Here is a 16,727-nt window from a genome sequence, read left to right as displayed (position 1 = left end):
AATAAAAACGTCAATGGGTAAAAACCCATCCCATGCCAAAATCCCTGACTGCCTATTTCCTGCCCCCGTTAAATCCTCTCTCCGCAAGGAACCTCCACCTACACAACCTGGCACAGAGCTTCGCTCTAAGCTCCCATCCCTCTGCTGGTCATGAGAGAAGAAATTACCTAAGAACTTTTCCCTCCTGTGTCAGTGGAACTGACCAAAAACCTTCAAGGTCAGGCTGGCACAGAAAACCATGTGCTCGAGGCTTGGCTTCATGGCTGTTTTTTATGAATATGTTTGAGTATTTAGAAATAGCTGGCATGTAGGAGACACTCAAAGACCACTTGCTGAATGAAAAGAGTCTGTATCTACAGTCCCAGAATACAGATTTTTGTTGAGTGAAAGTTTACTGATAGCCACAGTGATCCTGTCCTACAGACTGCTACAAAATACCTTGCCCTGAGATATTAAGATCCCACGGAGTGTGTCAAACCCAACTGAAGGCCCGAGTCCAGTTTCATCAAGAGAGCCCTCTAGGTCAAACATGGGGATGCAGGGACAAAAGAGCTCTGAGATGTGATGCAGCAGCAGCAGTCGGTTCCGTAGAGCAATGATGGGGATCTCTTGTAAATGGTTGTACTCCATGGGTACCTGAAACACCACAGTTTCATTGAGTCCACTAAGTAGCAAAGCACAGAAAGCCAAAAAACAGCATTATGATTTCTGAGATTAGTCTGTAAAATTCATCATGTTCTTTCTAGCTCGTCTGATCACTTAAGATAAATAAGCATCAAAGGATGTACAAATATTAGTTTGCAGAAATAAGTTTACCAAGAAACATGTAGGCCACATATACAGTCAATTACTTTATACAGTTACAAAATGTAAAGAAGGCAATACATTGTTGGACAAATGATGGTTGGTACGAGTATTAAGGCTATTTTTCACTACCTTTGTTTTGGTTTTGTTTTGGTTTTGCTGTGCTGGGGATTGAACCCAGGACCTCTTTGTGCATGCCAAGTAAGTAAGCATTCTATCATTGAGTTATCTCCCAGCTCAATAGTACAGTTCTTAATAGCACCGTTTCATGGTACTATAAACTGAACTGTTATCATTGAAACACCTCTGTAAATATATAATGAAAAAATGAGCCATCTTTGGCTGTACCTGCATGATAGTTAGTTAGCTGTCAAAATGTGCCCCAATTCTAGCATACCTATCCAGCTAGCACTGACCTGTGCAGGGAGCTTGCCGGCGCTCGCTGGCTTGCTGGTTGACCAGGCAAGGGTGTGTGCAGAACCACAGGCCACTCGATTAACCTTCTTACCCTGAAGGGCAGCTACCAATCGTGGTCTCTGAATAGCATTTGTTGTTCCATCTCCTAGCTGCCCCTCATCATTGTCACCCCATGTGTAAACTTCACCTAAAAAAGTAAATGTAATGAACTTAGGTTGCAGGAGCAGTGAGTGTACAATTCCAGTGTCTTCCCATCACAACAGCAGTACTTACTACCCTTCTGTTTTGTCTTAGTGCTCACCTCTCTAAGCACCAGCTTCTAGATGTCAACACACAGTAATCAATCATGTATCTAAAGAGGTTAAGAACACTTCCCAGGACTCTCTACAACACCTGTTAGCCAAAACTCTAGTCTGGTCTGGTTTATTAGTTCTCTGGACCAGATAAGTACAGCAGCATTTCTCCATCAGAACAAGTAAGATAAAACTTAAGGAAATATTCCTAACAACCTAGACAGCTCCCGAATGCTAGACAGATGAAGAAAAGTCAATCTTTAAGATGAACAAAATCCATACGTTTTAAAGACATGTACCCTTCCCTAGTTATTCATAATCTAGGCATAGGCTTCATCATTCATAAAATTCATTTTATTTTCTGGGTCCATACTGGACCTAAACTGTGAAGTACCATCATAAAAAAGATTGGTCTAAATGAAAGGTCATACATTGAGCAGACCAGATATGAGGCTTTTGCTCTTTGGCAACATCAAGTGCAGTCTCCTCAGGGAGATCATTCAGTCACTAGGTATCTCTTTCTCCAATAAGATGGCTGTGTGATAAAGAGAAATATGCTATGTCTTGCCTCTTCCTGTTATAAACTCAGAATTCAGTTATACAGTCAGAGGGTGAGCGACTGACCATGGTCCTCAGAAGGCGTCTCTGCAAAGTTGCACACAGGTAAGCGAGGCACTGAGGGTGAGAAAAGGAAGCCTCCCTACTGGGATAACCCACTGCATCTACCGTGTGTCTGTGTGGCAGCCTATGACAAAGCAAGAGCCCACAGAGGGGAGGACAAAAAGAACTGTAGGGTAACTAAGAGTGACTAAACTATTATAGAAAAGATACAAGGATCCGGGTTTATCCCTAAAAGAGAGAGAAGTTATATGTGTGGAAAGCAAACAAGCCAGAAGTCACCCTGTGGTGCTGAATGAAACTAGGGGTGCGTGTGTAAATGCAGTCTTCAACCACAGACACAACGTGCGAGGATGTGTGCCTTTAATAGCCATGTTTCCTAGCTCCAATCAATAAGGTGATTGATTGGAGCTAGGAAAGATAGCATGGATCCCTATTTCAATGATCATAATCATCATCTGAATCTTTTACATGTTGTTCTCTAAACGAACAAGAGTTGCTAAGGAAACAGCCAAGTGCAGGCTCAGAAACATGAAAGATGGAGTGGGACCATCTTTTATCCCAAGCAGCATATATTAGTAATGAGGCATATAAGAAGATACAAACTAGCCAAACAGGACATAATTTGAACATCAATATAACTAACAGATTTAATGGAATCCAAGTTTATCACTAAAAGAGAAAGGAGTTGTAAATGTAGACAGAGAAAAGGCCAGAATAAACTATGTCTGTCTGGTGCTGAACTATGTCAGGAAGCCATGGGTCCCACACAGACACAACTAAATGATTCAACTCTCAGTACCACCCAGGACAAATGATAACAAATAAATAAGCTAAGAAAATACTGGATGAGAAAAGGGACATTCAAGTAGATTTTTTTATTTTTTTCATACAAATACTTAGTAAATACAAAACATTTTCACAGAGGAAAATCGTGGCAGACATAAACTTAAGCAAGTAGTTGGTGGTGGTAACACGAGTGATGGGACAAAACAAAACACCCTGAGAGTTACTTGAAAGGAAGACTTAAGAACAAAAGCAGAAAGCTGGGTGTGGTAGCATGGTGGCGCACGCCTTTAATCCCAGCACTTGGGAGACAGAGGCAGGTGGATTTCTAAGTTCGAGGCCAGCCTGGTCTACAAAGTGAGTTCCAGGACAGCCAAGGCTACACAGAGAAACCCTGTCTTGGGAAAAAAAAAAAAAACAAAAAACAAAACAAAACAAAAAAAAAGAACAAAAGCAGAGAGCCACTTTCCACATTCCCAGACCCTGTCTTTTTGTATGTAGAAGTCTGAATTTTTTTTTTCTCCAGACCCCAAAACCCTCTACCCAGTACCATTCTGGGCTCTGGTGCTCAGTGTGTCCAATTATGTAGGCACACTAGGCCTGGTATCTCAGGATCACAGGCATCCTGGATCTACAGCACCCACGTTGAGCTTCCTGCAGATGTCAGCCCCCTTGGTCCCCTCCAGACTTCTCAGAGTCAAAGACACCTAAGTCCTAACCTGAAGAACTCCTGGATCCAAATTGTCCCAAAAATCTAACCCAGGGTTCTCAACACCCATCTTTTGGGAATCCAGCACTATAACGAAAAATAAAGGAACTTCAGCACCCAGAACAACACTCCAGCCTCCAAGAGCCTGCGGGCACACAACTCCAAGGCCCCTCCAAAGTTTCTTCCTCAGTTTTTTAGGCTCTCAAGGAACTCCCTGATTGCAGCTCAGCTTAACTGCTGATCACACAAAGGTTGACTCCAAGGGGGTAGTGGCTATGGATGCTACTACAAATGGGTGGCCCAGCACTGAGCTCAAGACAGGACCACAGTGCGTTAGCAGGTAGTTGCAGTAGTTCCCAGGACCAGGTACACCACTGCATTCAAGCCCAACTGCTAGTGCTACTCAAAGTGGTGCTGGTGCTGGTGGTCTTGGCGGCAGATGGTGCCTAAGCACTATGGACAACCATCTCCTCACCCCCGGTGTGCACTTGCTTGACCACCTTCACTATCCTCCACCTTCTCCAGAGAGCTACTGCTGTGCCTAGTTTGCAGCCTGATTGGAGGTATCACTAGCCTGGACATGAGAGCCCTTGGGTGCATGGGTACTGTTCTTTTTCTGTATGTACTCAGAGTGGGCTTGTCTCTGGTACTGCTGCTGGGCACCTTTACCACCATCAAATGCTGGGTTGGAGACACCAGGAGGTGCTAGATTCCTTCCTAGATCTTGTGAGGAATATTTCCTCCTCCAATCTGGTGTTTGCTGCATTCCACTCTTAAGCTACCTCATCTGTACGCAGAGACAGAGATCAATATCTATAGTACAGCAAGCTGCCACCTGTACACGAAGAGAGATCAAGGCAGCCAGTTTCCAGCTGGGACACGAGGTAGAGCATAAACATTTTGGACTTGGTACTGTTTGCCATCATCTTCAGTGTAGCCCTGAAGAAGCTGGGGCCTAATGGCAAACTGCTCATTCCTGTCTTCAAGCTTTCAATGATGCCACCATGTGGTAAGCTCCCATGGACATTTTGTCCCTTGTGGCCAGCAAGATTGTGGAGAAATACATTTGGCAACACTTCATGAGCCTCAGTGTTCTAAACTGCCTGCCGGGCCACAGCATCCACAAGTATGATGGCTACAGACTACAGTAAGAATCTTCACTGGGATGGACAATGTTCACCTGGCACAACCCAAGCCCCAGACCCCAGTATACAAACAGTTCACGCACACTGAGCCCCACTCAGCATGTGAGGAAGAAAAGAGGCCTGTCAGGATAGAGTTCCCAGATGCCAAGGACTGACCCACAGGATGCCGGTCTGAGGACAGTATCTCAGGTCTTTCTGCAAAGCCATACAACACAACATATTCCTGAGGGTAACACAGAAGACTGAAGATGAGGGGTGCAACCCTGCCCTCAGTTTCTAGAACTGCAACTCAAATTATGTGAGAGAAACTTAGAGTTACAGGCCTCAGCTCTGGAACATCAGCCTTGAACCTACCATCCTCTGTGCAACACACACAGTGCAGGGAGCCAGTGGCAATAGCAATGACTTTCTTCCCCTGCAGTCCTTGAACCTGCCGAGGTCTTCGAACGTGGTCATCGGATCCATGGCCCAGCCGGTGATAATCACCTTTACCCCTGCATTAAAGGAAAACACGCAACTTACTGAGCTACAGTCACCTGTCTTCCACCCTGCTACCCTCCATGCAGCTACTCTAGTGGTATAAGCGCTACACTCCAGCACCCAAATCACAGCCTGTCTCAGAGTTAACAAGACGGCAATTAAAATAGTGTTGATGGTCTTAGGGGCTGGAGAGATGGCTCAACAATCAAGAGAACCTGCCGTTCTTCAAGTAGACCCGGGTGACATGATAAATCACTATCATGGCTAAATTAAGATCCAAGGGGACATAAAGGCTTTTCTGGCATCTATGGGCACCAGCCATGCATATAGTACACAGACATACATGCAGGCAAAGTGCCCAAACAAACTTACACCTTTTAAATATGGTATTCGTGGGATTACACAGTCCGACATACCATGTATAAACAGCTCCAGACTTGGTAAGGGCGACAGAAAACTGAGATCCACATTCCACTTTAACTACTCCAAGGCCAGTGAGAGAATCAATCTAGAAAGGAAAAAGGCTCAGTCAGGCAGACTTCATCAAGGTCACTGCTGACTGCTGCAATCACATTGAGACTTAACCTAATCTAGTAAAAAGTCTGAAAATCTGTACTCACGTAGAATATTTAATACAATATTAACATCTAGTCTAACCAACGTTAACTTCAGGACGGAAGCAGAAATATGCTAGATACAGTAAGGACCAGGACATGTTACCAGGTGAAGTCTAAAGTCTTCACTCCTGGGACTGACATGTCACTACCAGTGTCCAATAATAAGCTCTGTGCTTTTCCTCACAGACCCGGAGACTCACAAGGAAGCAGTTAAAGACAGCAGGGGAGATATGGGCAGGGGCACTGAGGTCCTGATCCTCTGATCAGGTCTACAGAATTAACACACCCTCAGGTGGCAATCCTATGACCTGCTATGACCCCATAGGCACCCAGTGTCTGCCCTCTACATCCCATGTCCAGGATCCTGTCAGGCCTCACTTATCTGGTCATTGCTTCTCCTCCAAACTCCAGCAAACTTTGCTTCGTGTGGTATCTGTGTATGCTTTCCTACTTAATTACCCATATTTAATTTTATCATTAACTAAAACCCGATTCCCTTAACTAGTCTGTCTGGGTCTCTCGCCCTGTCGCAGTGCCATCAGTAACACCATCCTCCAGATCTTTTCATGGTCTACATCTTAATATTCAAATGTGTGTCCAATCATTTCCCCTCATAAAAGTAGAAATCCTGAACAACTTACAATGAGGTTACAATATACCTGTACTAGAAGATGGAAAGGGCTACAGGTGACAGAAGTGGGTGCCACCCTGAGATAAATACTGAGCACTCTGTGTGAGGGAAGCAGTGGATTTTCATTTGATTTTTTTTCTTTTAGAGTCTCATTATATAACCCAAGTTAAGCTGTGAATTTACAACCTGGAGTACTGTGATTATGGCATGTACTCACTGTGAATTTTCACTTTAAAAACTCAAACTGACTTAGACTAAGAGTCATTCTGGAATAGTCAATAGCAATTGCAATGAGAAGCACAGGTCTAAAACAAAAGCTATGTGGTTGGACCTAGGTCCCCCATATGAAGGGCCTCTGGTATGAACCACCTGGTCTGATTCTGCCCCAGGATGCCTGTGTTGCAAGACTCTGTTCCGCATCTGTACAGTAAGAAAGACACTGAGCATACACAAGTCCTAGTCTTCTTCCATAGTACCATAATCACATACTGCGGGGCACAGAGAAAATTATCTAGTACACCGATCTAATATGATCTAGACACACTGCTCCTCTCAATCTCTATAGCCACTTCCCAAAGACAGTCAGATCACCTGACAGCTTTAAGAAATTACTGAGTGACCCTCAGCACAGGTAGACCCTTAACCCTAATTACTTGGCAACACATGACCTCTTCTTTTTGCTTGAGATCCATCATATCAACTAAATGCAAGCTCTAGTCTATATCCTACATTAGATGTCCTCTATTTATCACTGTAAACTGAAGTAAGTGGGACCCATGTTAGTTCGGCATGTCAAGCAGATATACACACTAGACAAAACCACAGGCTCTTTGAAACGCATCTGGATTACATGCCGTTCCCAAGTCAACACAAACAGCACCTAAGGTATCCAAATGGAGCCTCTGGTCACTTTTTACTCCAGTGTACCTCCTTCAATGAACAGAATGTTCCTAAGAAGTACACTGAAGGAAAAGAAACTGGAGATCTGGGACGCATAAATCGAAAATACCTTCATGGGCACTTTGCAACCATCACTGCCTCCTCTGCCAAGCTTGCCATAGTCTCCATCTCCCCAGGACCAGACAGTATCGTCATCAGTGAGGCACAGTGTCTGGGCATCCCCACTGCCACACGCAATGTCTATGACACGATGGCCCTGTAGTGCTTCCACCTTCAGGAAAAATAAATGCAGGGTTCAGCTGATAGTAACTAATGATCACTAAAAAAAGACTTAATAATAATAGTGTTACTACTTTATGAATGCTTAAGACTTTACAAAGAAAAGTTTAATAATTATTTAAGGTAGAAATGCATTCCTCTCTATATGAACAATATAAATTTATATTTATATGAAAATGTAAATCTGAACTGTAGAAAGCAGGCGTCAGAGTTGCAGTGAGTCAACTATGACCACCATGAAGGCTGATCATTCACTCCTTTACAAGGAGTGTGTATGTAGCAAAACAATTTAGTTCCATCAATAAAAAAACATACTTATAAATGGTAAACCTATGACTACTAGATTGTAACACCAAAGACAAGCTGCCCCTATCCCGTGTCAACACTAAGACACTTGAGCCTGGACCTGGGCATTTAAACCCAGTACCTTCTCACCAGTTTTGGCTTTAACTGGTCCTCACTGTCACTGTGCCCCAGGCGGCCATATCGGCCTTTGCCCCATGTGTAGAGGTCTCCAGCTGCTGTGACACAGGCACTATGGGCTCCACCAGCAGCAACATCAACCACTTCAATTCCTCTCAGGGATTCAATGACACGAGGGCGGTCACATGGACTATAAAAGAATACAACAAATATTACTAAAATATTCTTATTCTTACATATTTTAAACTTTAAACACTTGTTTAAATTTAAACATTTCTGTTACTTATTTATTCAGCATGTGGCTCTAAATGTTCTCTCAGTTAGGTGATTATAAAGTCAATAAAGAAGAATCACTTAATGAATCTGAAATCAAAATTTAATCACTTCTATCTATCTATCTATCTATCTATCTATCTATCTATCTATCTATCTATCTATCTATCTATCTACCTACCTACCTACCTACCTACCTACCTACCTACCTACCTACCTTTACACAGGGTAGCTGAAAGCCAGAGTAGGCTTTCACAGTTTCAAACCAGACATATGATATGTTTTTACAAGGCCTATGAGCCAGTGAATATTTTGTTTGCATATAGATAGATAGGTAGGTAGGTAAGTTGATGTGAGTGTGTGTGTGTGTATGTGTGTGTGTGTGTGTGTGTGTGTGTGTGTGTGTGTGTGTGTTGCCTGGCTCTTACCCGGTCTGCTCAACATACTATATGTCTATCTGTTCTTTCTATATTGACTCAATTTCTAGTGTGGACCCAATATTAAGAATTCTGGCATAAATGCCATTTGATCATATAGTATTATTCTTTTGTATACTATTGGATTTGATTTCTTAAGATTTTAAGAATTATTTTCTGAGTCTTGTTTTGATAAAGGTAAAGTCTTTAAAAAAAATAATGAGTTGGGGTATAAGGCTAGCTTGGTGGTTGAAAATTTGCTCAACATCCTTAAGGCCTCCAAACAAAAAGAACAAACAAACAAACAAAAAAATCCAAAATGGGTTTAGTGATACACACCTGCAATGTCAGGAGGCTGGGCAGGAAGATTATAGGTTTGAGGCCAGCCCAAGTAATTTTAAATAGCAAAATCCTGTCTCCCAAAACAAAAAGGTATCATGGAGACTTCTCCTTTCTCTTGAAGGTTTTGAAAAAATTAGGTTACATTACATCACAAATCACCAGCCATTTGGTTTGTGAAATGTATTTTCAAAAAATTAGTTTTTGAGTCTGTGGATTGTTGGGTTTTTGTTTTTGAGTTTGTCCAATTCTTCTAAAAAGTCATCTTTGTTGCTTTAAAGCTGTTTATTAAACTGTGATTTCTGCTGATTGAAACAGGGCCCAGCATGCAGTCCTCAAGTGCCCAGAGTTCACTATGTAACCCACAGGGCAGCCTGGCTAATCATGGGACCTCTATCCTGTCTCAGCCAAGTACCTTATTACAGAAAAACGCAATCACACTTGGTTGCTACTTCTAGGTTTTTTGTTTTCTCTTTTCTGTGGCAGATGTTTTGTTGTTTTAATTTTAAAGATCTATTTTATTTTGGTGGTCCTAGAGACCACCAGGCCTGAGGTAAGTAAGCTGGGAAGATGGTCTTAACCACTAAGCTACATCCCCAGCTTTACTTTGTGATCTTTTGATACCTGCCAATATGCACGAAAATACTTCATCTCCAAAATTCCTGTGACCTGAAATCTCTTCACCATCAGTCTTGATAGAAGTTTTGCTAACTGTGTTTACCTCCAAGAACCAGTCTTCCTCTCTATTTTCCTACTTTCTTCTTTCTGGCTTTTTGTATTAAGGATTCTGACCCTTTTTTCTGTTGAGTAGTCTGTCCTTCCTCCAACAGGAATTCCTATATGATGGTGTATACATCCTGAAGTTATGGTTTTGTACCAGTGTTGCTACTGTCTTTAAAAGACACTCTTCACATTGTAAGTTTCCTTCAAAGTACTGCTTTTGCTAGATCTCACACATGTTAGTAAATCAATTTCACGTTTGTTCTGTTTAAAATTATTTAGCATTTGATTTTTCACTCATTCTTTGATCTATCAGTTTTTCTGATGTTTTAATTGCTTTTCTACCTCTTGGCTAAGATTGAGTATAGAAATGTATTACTTGCTTTCCAAGTATTAGGGGATGATTTTCAGATTTGCTATTGATTTCCAATTTAATTTCCTTGTAGACAAGAGAATAAGCTTTGTATGAGCTTAAATCCTTTTGTTATGTAAAATCTGCTATTTTGCATAGTCTACATTTACATTTGTAGGTGTTCCATGTACACATGAAAGGATTAGTATTTTGTTTGTCACAGTATTCTCAAAATATTAATTAGGTCGTTTGTAGTTACCCAATTTTTAAAGTATTTCATACTTTTTTATCTATTACTAAAGGAAGATATTGAAAACCATGGCCATGGGGATTTGTCTCATTTACCCTTGCAGCTATAGCAGTTCTTACAAGTGTGCCTGTGAAAGGCCCTCAGAGGCCAGTGTTGGATTCCCTGGAACTGGAACTACAATGGTTGTGAGGCACTATGCGAATGCTAGGGATTAAACCTGGCTTTGATCTCTGCAAGAGCAGCCAGTGATTTTAACGGCTGAGCCATCCCTCTAGCTCCATAGTTGGAGCATATTATTTTTTCATCAGTGAGTACTAAGCTTACTACTTGCTCTGTGTTCTTGATGACCTGAAGAAGTACTTCATTATGAAGAAAACACTTTAGTCCCTGTCAATATTCTTTTCTGTGAACAATATTGTATACAATATTAACATAAATATTGTGGGTTTGTTTGTTTGAGACTAGTATTAGCATAGTACTCATTTTTTTTTTACTTTGGTTTATTTTGAGTGTGTACAGTGATCATGCACATGTGTGCGTATGGAGACCAAAGGACAATCTTAGGTGTTGATCCTCAGAGGACATCACCTTTTTGTGAGACAGCATCTCTCACTGACTTGAAACTTGTCCAGTTTGCTGGGCTGACTGGGCCACTGAGCGCCTTAGGGTTCTGACTGTCTCTGCCTCCTTGTATGCCACCATGCCTTTCTTTTTTTTTTTTTTTTTTTTTTTTTTAATTACGGGATCAGGGAGTCAAGCTCAGGCCCCCAAGACAAAACAGACGAAGCCATCTCCCCAGACCAGAGTCTGACTTCTGAGTGCTAAATCATTACACTGATATAAACATACTAGGTGTAAGATCTCACCTTGCTGTTTGTTTTCTAGATGACTACGTTTTCTGATGTCATACCTACTGCATTACTTTATTATAGTTTCTTACTCCTTTAAGTATGCCTTTAATGTGACCCGCTCCGACTCCTTTCGAAATCCTCCTGTCAGTCTACTTTGGTGCTATCTTTATATTCCTCCTCGTGTCTCTTTTGCTTGGGATTCTTTAAGTTACTGCACCTATGAGCTTATAGCTGTCAGTTTGGAGTTTCAGGTATTTTTAAAATCTCTCCTTTTCCTCCTTTAAATGTTCTAACTATGAATACCTTAAATATGGGATTGTCCCATAGTTCACTAGTGCTCTGTCAGCTGTATATTCCTTTTTTCCCTTGGCCTTTTCACTCTGGATATTTTCTATGGTTATGTCTTCCACTTCTCTGGTCTTTTTTTCTACAACATCTATTCAGGCATTAATTCCATAAAATTCATTTTTCCTTTCTGTGAACATATTCTTCATCTTTAAAATTTTGATTTAAATAATTTTTAGGCTCTATTTAACATGCTCAAGCTTTCACTTGTTTATTAACAACATGGTATGTGGTTAAAATAACATTCTATCACTGTGTCATTTCTGAACCAGTTTTGACTGACTAGCTTTTCTCCTCATATAGGTGTATCTCTTGTTTTTCTGCATACGTGCAATTTTTGAGTGGCTACAGATTCATTATAAAGTTTACCTTGATAAGGGTTTATTTATAGTCACAAAAATGATGGAACTTAACAAAATGATGGAACTTTGAGCTCTATTATTTAGAAAAATGGTTTCAGTTTTTAAGTTTTGGAAAAGGAATCATACTAGTAGTGTATGGTTCATTGTTTCTCCTGTTAATGGGCACGTATATATTTATTGGTATGAGTGTTTTGCTTGCATGTAAGTGGACAGTATGTGTGCAGTACTCACAAAGGTCATAACATCCTGGAACTGGAATTACAGATGGTCATCTAAGTCATCTCTCTAGTTTTTTGTTATTCCTTTCTGTATGAGGTTTCTGGGAGCTCTCTCTCTCTTCTCTGTGAGCACCAAGGAATGTTTCTTTCAATCATCTGGCTGTGAGCACCAAGGAACGTTTCTTTCAATCATCTGGCTGCTTTCTTAGGCTTTATATATGACTGCCTTACTGGGTTCCGGTCTCTGGGGTCTCTTTGTCCACACAGCTCTCTCTTCTGTGGTGCTCCGCAGAGTCTACCTCTTTTGACCTCCTTAGATTTCCAGTTCTCTCCTCTCTAAACTACAGGATTTTGTCACCAACTGCCAGGGTCTCTCCTTCCTACTCTATGACTTGGGAACTGTCTGATGATATACTGGAGAAACTTTCTGAACTAGCCGTGTTTGTTTCCTACTTCTAAGGAAATTCTATATTGCTGTCTGATACTCAGTGTCTTTTGGGCTGCTGTATATTTTGTCTGGCGTTTTTTAGTTAATTCTAAGATACATTTCCATTTCTACTTTGGGTAGTAGGTGCAATACATTTTTTTAAAAAACAATTGAGTCTGATTCTTTTGTTTGAAGAATAGTACCTTCTCTATTATTCATCCCATCTGTTCTATACTCATAGTTTTGGACATGTAATAATATCCAAAATGCCAATGTGATTCACTGGACAGGAACAAGATGAACAAAAGGATGCTTAGTATTCATAAAATCTGAAGTAAAAACCTCAAAACTTAATGTTTCCCTCCTAGTACAGGAGTCCTATGGGTAAGCCCATATACAGTGACATGTGAACCAATTTCTGACAAACAAGTCATGAACATTCCTGATCTGAGCAGGTTATTGCACATGTTCTAAACTACAAAGACCAATACAGTGTTTCAGCATTACAGCAAACCAAAGAGATCATTGAAACTGGTGTTTTCACACAATACCTTCTGTTGCCATGTCCCAACTTCCCATCTTCTGCCTCGCCCCAAGAGTAAACTTCGCCTTCTGAAGAGAGAGCAAGGCAATGCTTTCCTCCTGAGTTCACAGCAACTTTCTTAATGAACACATGCTGAATGGACTCCAGTAACGTTGGAGTAGACACTGACTCTGTCCCTCCAATCCCCAGCCTTCCACCAGCACCATAGCCAGTAGCATAGAGCTAAGATGAGAAAGCAGAAATATTCCTGTAGTTACCGCAAAGAATAAGCATTCAATACATTTACACCACAGAGAAAATTTTAACTTAAAGCCCCAAATCACAGGAAATTTTTAAGATGTTATATACTGTTTTGGTTTGGAGAAGTGTTTTCCAAATATCTATGTGTAAAAACTTTGGTTCCTAGGGTAGTGCTACTGAGAGAGAGTAAGATTTTTGAGACGTGAGGCCTTTTAGAAGAAAATCCTATGAGTTACCAGTGGCACAACCACAAAGACATAACTGGAGGACTGTGTTCCCTTCTCCCAACCAGTCCTGTACCCTGATTTCCAATTATAAGGATACAGCTCCCTTCCTCTTATCCAAAAGGAAAAAAAATATAAGCATGCAAATTGAAAAGGAATAAAAATTATAGATTATGGCTATCTGCAGAGATCCATGAGGTGCATTACAAAAAAATAAGACTGACAGGCAGTGTTTTAATTTTTAAAAGTAATACAGTTAATGGATGTAGTGTACTTCAAAATAAAAAAAAAGTAGTTAAAATATATCTAAATATTATACAGAAATGGCGCTACCATAATCATTCTTCAGATAGTACTTTAATAAAGTCCTTACACATACAAGAATCAAAAACAGCTTGTCACAACTTTTTCAACCCTAATGAAGCATATCTCTGTCTCTCTCTGTCTCTCTGTCACACACACACACACACACACACACACACACACACACACACACACACACACACACACACTGTACCCTTACCTTCCCATCAGCTGTCACAGCAAATAGTGTCTGCTCTCCTCCAATTAACTGCACAGGTCTGAGAGTCGCAAGTGCTTCACATGGAGTGGGAACTTTTACTTTTGCACCTTCAATTCCTCCAAGCTGTCCCCTATGATTATGCCCCCACCCATAAATGGTTCCACTACCACCAGCAGAAAGAGTCCAGTCATCTGGTCGCCTATAGCAAACATTAAAAGAAGATTTGATGTAAAGAACTTTGTGTAAAATCACTTATGTACAGCACTGTCTCTTAGTTCCGAAATAATACCTGTTCATCCACTGCACAAGTTGCTCATCTTGCTCTCTTTTAAAGATGCTGTGGCTTTCATGGAGAACATCCATACTTTCACTGTCTGCCATTAATTCACGAATCTTCTTAGCAACCTATGGAACATTATTATGAAATAATGAGTCAAACAAATAAGTTGGATGTGGTGATCCACACTTGCAATCCTAGCAAGGACAGCCTGGGCTACAGATCAGCCCAAGATACAGTGTGAGACCTGACTTACTCTTTGTCCTTGCAAAAGAAGAAAATCAGTTACAGTAAGAAGACAGGGGAATCTTTAAATGGTAATATGAAGTTACACCAACATCAACATGATTTTATACTTAGTACAAAAAAAATCAGTTTTATCATGTCAACTTTTAGATGGTAAAAAAAGAAAAGTCTATACCATATCACTATATCTTGGTTACTTTGCTGAAAATTAATGTTAATTGAAATTTACATGTTATAGTACCTGTTTTTATCTATAAGCTTCTTTATGGTAGGTATTGCTTAGCAAAACTTTGTCTTTATACATTGGCATCTTTTTCATCATACAGCTCAAAAGGAATTCCAAAAATTAGTTAATTAACACACACATACACACACATTACCTCATCAAGAAACAGACGAGGCAATGGTGTTCTTTTGTCCAGGGCCACAGCAACTCGGGAGGCCATGCAGTATCTTCGGAACCAAGCCCATTTATGGGTCTCTGCGCAGCAAGGGAGTGTGTCTAATTCCAGGTCACAAGCAAGAGCTACTAGCACCTGCAGTCAGCAAAAAATTGGAAACATGGGGAGTCTTAGAAACAAAGCTAATATTTGAGAGAAGGCCACTGGCTACCATCCTGAGCTATGAGAACCCTTGCTCCCAAGCTCCTCACTTTCTCAGAGTGAGTTTCTAGGAAGACAACAGCTTCAGAAGACACAGGGACTCAGACCAACAACAGTTAGGGCATCCACATCATACAATAACTAAGAACATCTGTGTATTTCAAAGCATGCTTTATATATATGCCTCTGGAATAAAGGCTTTGATCACATAACCACTTTCTGAGACATACTTCATACAGCCCTTCAGTGACACTAAGATCTGCTCCCAAATAGGTCTATGGCACAACACCTCCCATAACAGCTCTCAGTGGCTCTCCTACCCAAAGAGCTAGACAGGACCACTTTAAATATAAGTAAATACTACCTTAAAGAATGGACTATGGAGCAGCTGTTTGCCACCTCTCACAATAGGATCTTCATACTCAAACTGCCTCTGCAAAGCTTCTGGAAGGCCTTTCACCAAAGCAGCAAGGGCACTGCCTGTAAAACTCTTAAAAACAGCAAAACAATATTGAATTTCAGAAATCCAGAATGCAAGTGAGCCTCAGGGTTTTTTTGTTGCTATAAGTAAAGGAGTTTATATCCCCTAAAAAAAGGAAACGAGTATTTAAATTCTCAACTTGGGAAAGGGTGTGTCTATAGCGCAAAGAAAGTATCAACTTTCAGAATGTTTGGTCTTAGTTTTAGTTAGCCCCTCCCAGGGAACTTCCCTCTCTGGCGTACAAATCCAGCTCATCTCCAGTGGTTACAAAAAACTGGAATGGAATGTTCTCATTATAACACAATAAAAGGGATATGGCCAATGAGGCTTGTAAAATCTAACACAGACCTATATTCACAGGGGTCAATACACAGACTTTAAAAATTAGCCCAGCCTGAACTTAGCATATTCAGCAGCAAGGAAAAAAGAAAAAGGTCTAGATGTGACAAAGCTGCTTGATAGGTAGGCAGAATTCCCAATTCTCCAGGCTGGTTTAGAGGTTTTAATGATTATAGCAGCACATTTATCCTGAAAGGGTCATAGGTCTAGAAACCCTAATGCTTCATACCAAAGCTCTGGATTCCCCATCATTTTCTCCCAGCAGCCTGTTTATGTTAATTGACTGCCCAAATTCTGTGGTGAGCAGTCTCCTCAGTCTCTGAAGAGCCCACATTCTGTGGCTGGCAGCTGAAACAACACACAGGCAAAGTTTAGAATCTGGACTACCTTTGTCAAGTTAAGTATACAGACACGATGACCATGGACATCCCACTAACCTAGGGCGCTCAGCTGAGCACACGCAGCCAGAGAGGCAGCAAGGCGAGGGACGATGCTTCTGTTGGAGGTGAGATTGAGTCGGAAGTCCAAGAGACAGGTCACCAGGTCCATGGATGGACATGAGAGGACACAGCGATCCGAGAGGAGGTCCTTAGGGC

General features: G+C 41.1%; 1 protein-coding gene and 1 pseudogene across 4 annotated transcripts in view; one reads left to right on the top strand and one right to left on the bottom strand.

The window, feature by feature from the left end:
- The window catches only part of Herc2 (HECT and RLD domain containing E3 ubiquitin protein ligase 2), a 181,677-nt gene that overhangs the window by 10,688 nt on the left and 154,262 nt on the right, over nt 1-16,727 (bottom strand). For all 4 annotated transcript variants that reach the window (XM_006540639.2, NM_010418.2, XM_006540637.3 and 1 more), the window contains 13 exons: nt 16,569-16,727; nt 16,361-16,479; nt 15,676-15,801; nt 15,090-15,245; nt 14,476-14,591; nt 14,187-14,385; nt 13,207-13,421; nt 8,115-8,292; nt 7,510-7,671; nt 5,669-5,760; nt 5,127-5,266; nt 1,221-1,408; nt 439-636 (listed from right to left, as the gene is read on the bottom strand). In XM_006540639.2, the coding sequence (XP_006540702.1) occupies nt 439-636; nt 1,221-1,408; nt 5,127-5,266; nt 5,669-5,760; nt 7,510-7,671; nt 8,115-8,292; nt 13,207-13,421; nt 14,187-14,385; nt 14,476-14,591; nt 15,090-15,245; nt 15,676-15,801; nt 16,361-16,479; nt 16,569-16,727 (2,048 nt within the window). The remainder of the gene's footprint in view (nt 1-438; nt 637-1,220; nt 1,409-5,126; nt 5,267-5,668; nt 5,761-7,509; nt 7,672-8,114; nt 8,293-13,206; nt 13,422-14,186; nt 14,386-14,475; nt 14,592-15,089; nt 15,246-15,675; nt 15,802-16,360; nt 16,480-16,568) is intronic.
- Nucleotides 3,864-4,751, top strand: Gm19187 (predicted gene, 19187; annotated as a pseudogene).

This window comes from Mus musculus, chromosome 7, assembly GCF_000001635.26.
Source record: "Mus musculus strain C57BL/6J chromosome 7, GRCm38.p6 C57BL/6J".
Classification (NCBI taxonomy): domain Eukaryota; kingdom Metazoa; phylum Chordata; class Mammalia; order Rodentia; family Muridae; genus Mus; species Mus musculus.
The sequence above is the reverse complement of the archived record's forward strand: the minus strand, read 5'-3'. Positions and strand labels throughout refer to the sequence as shown.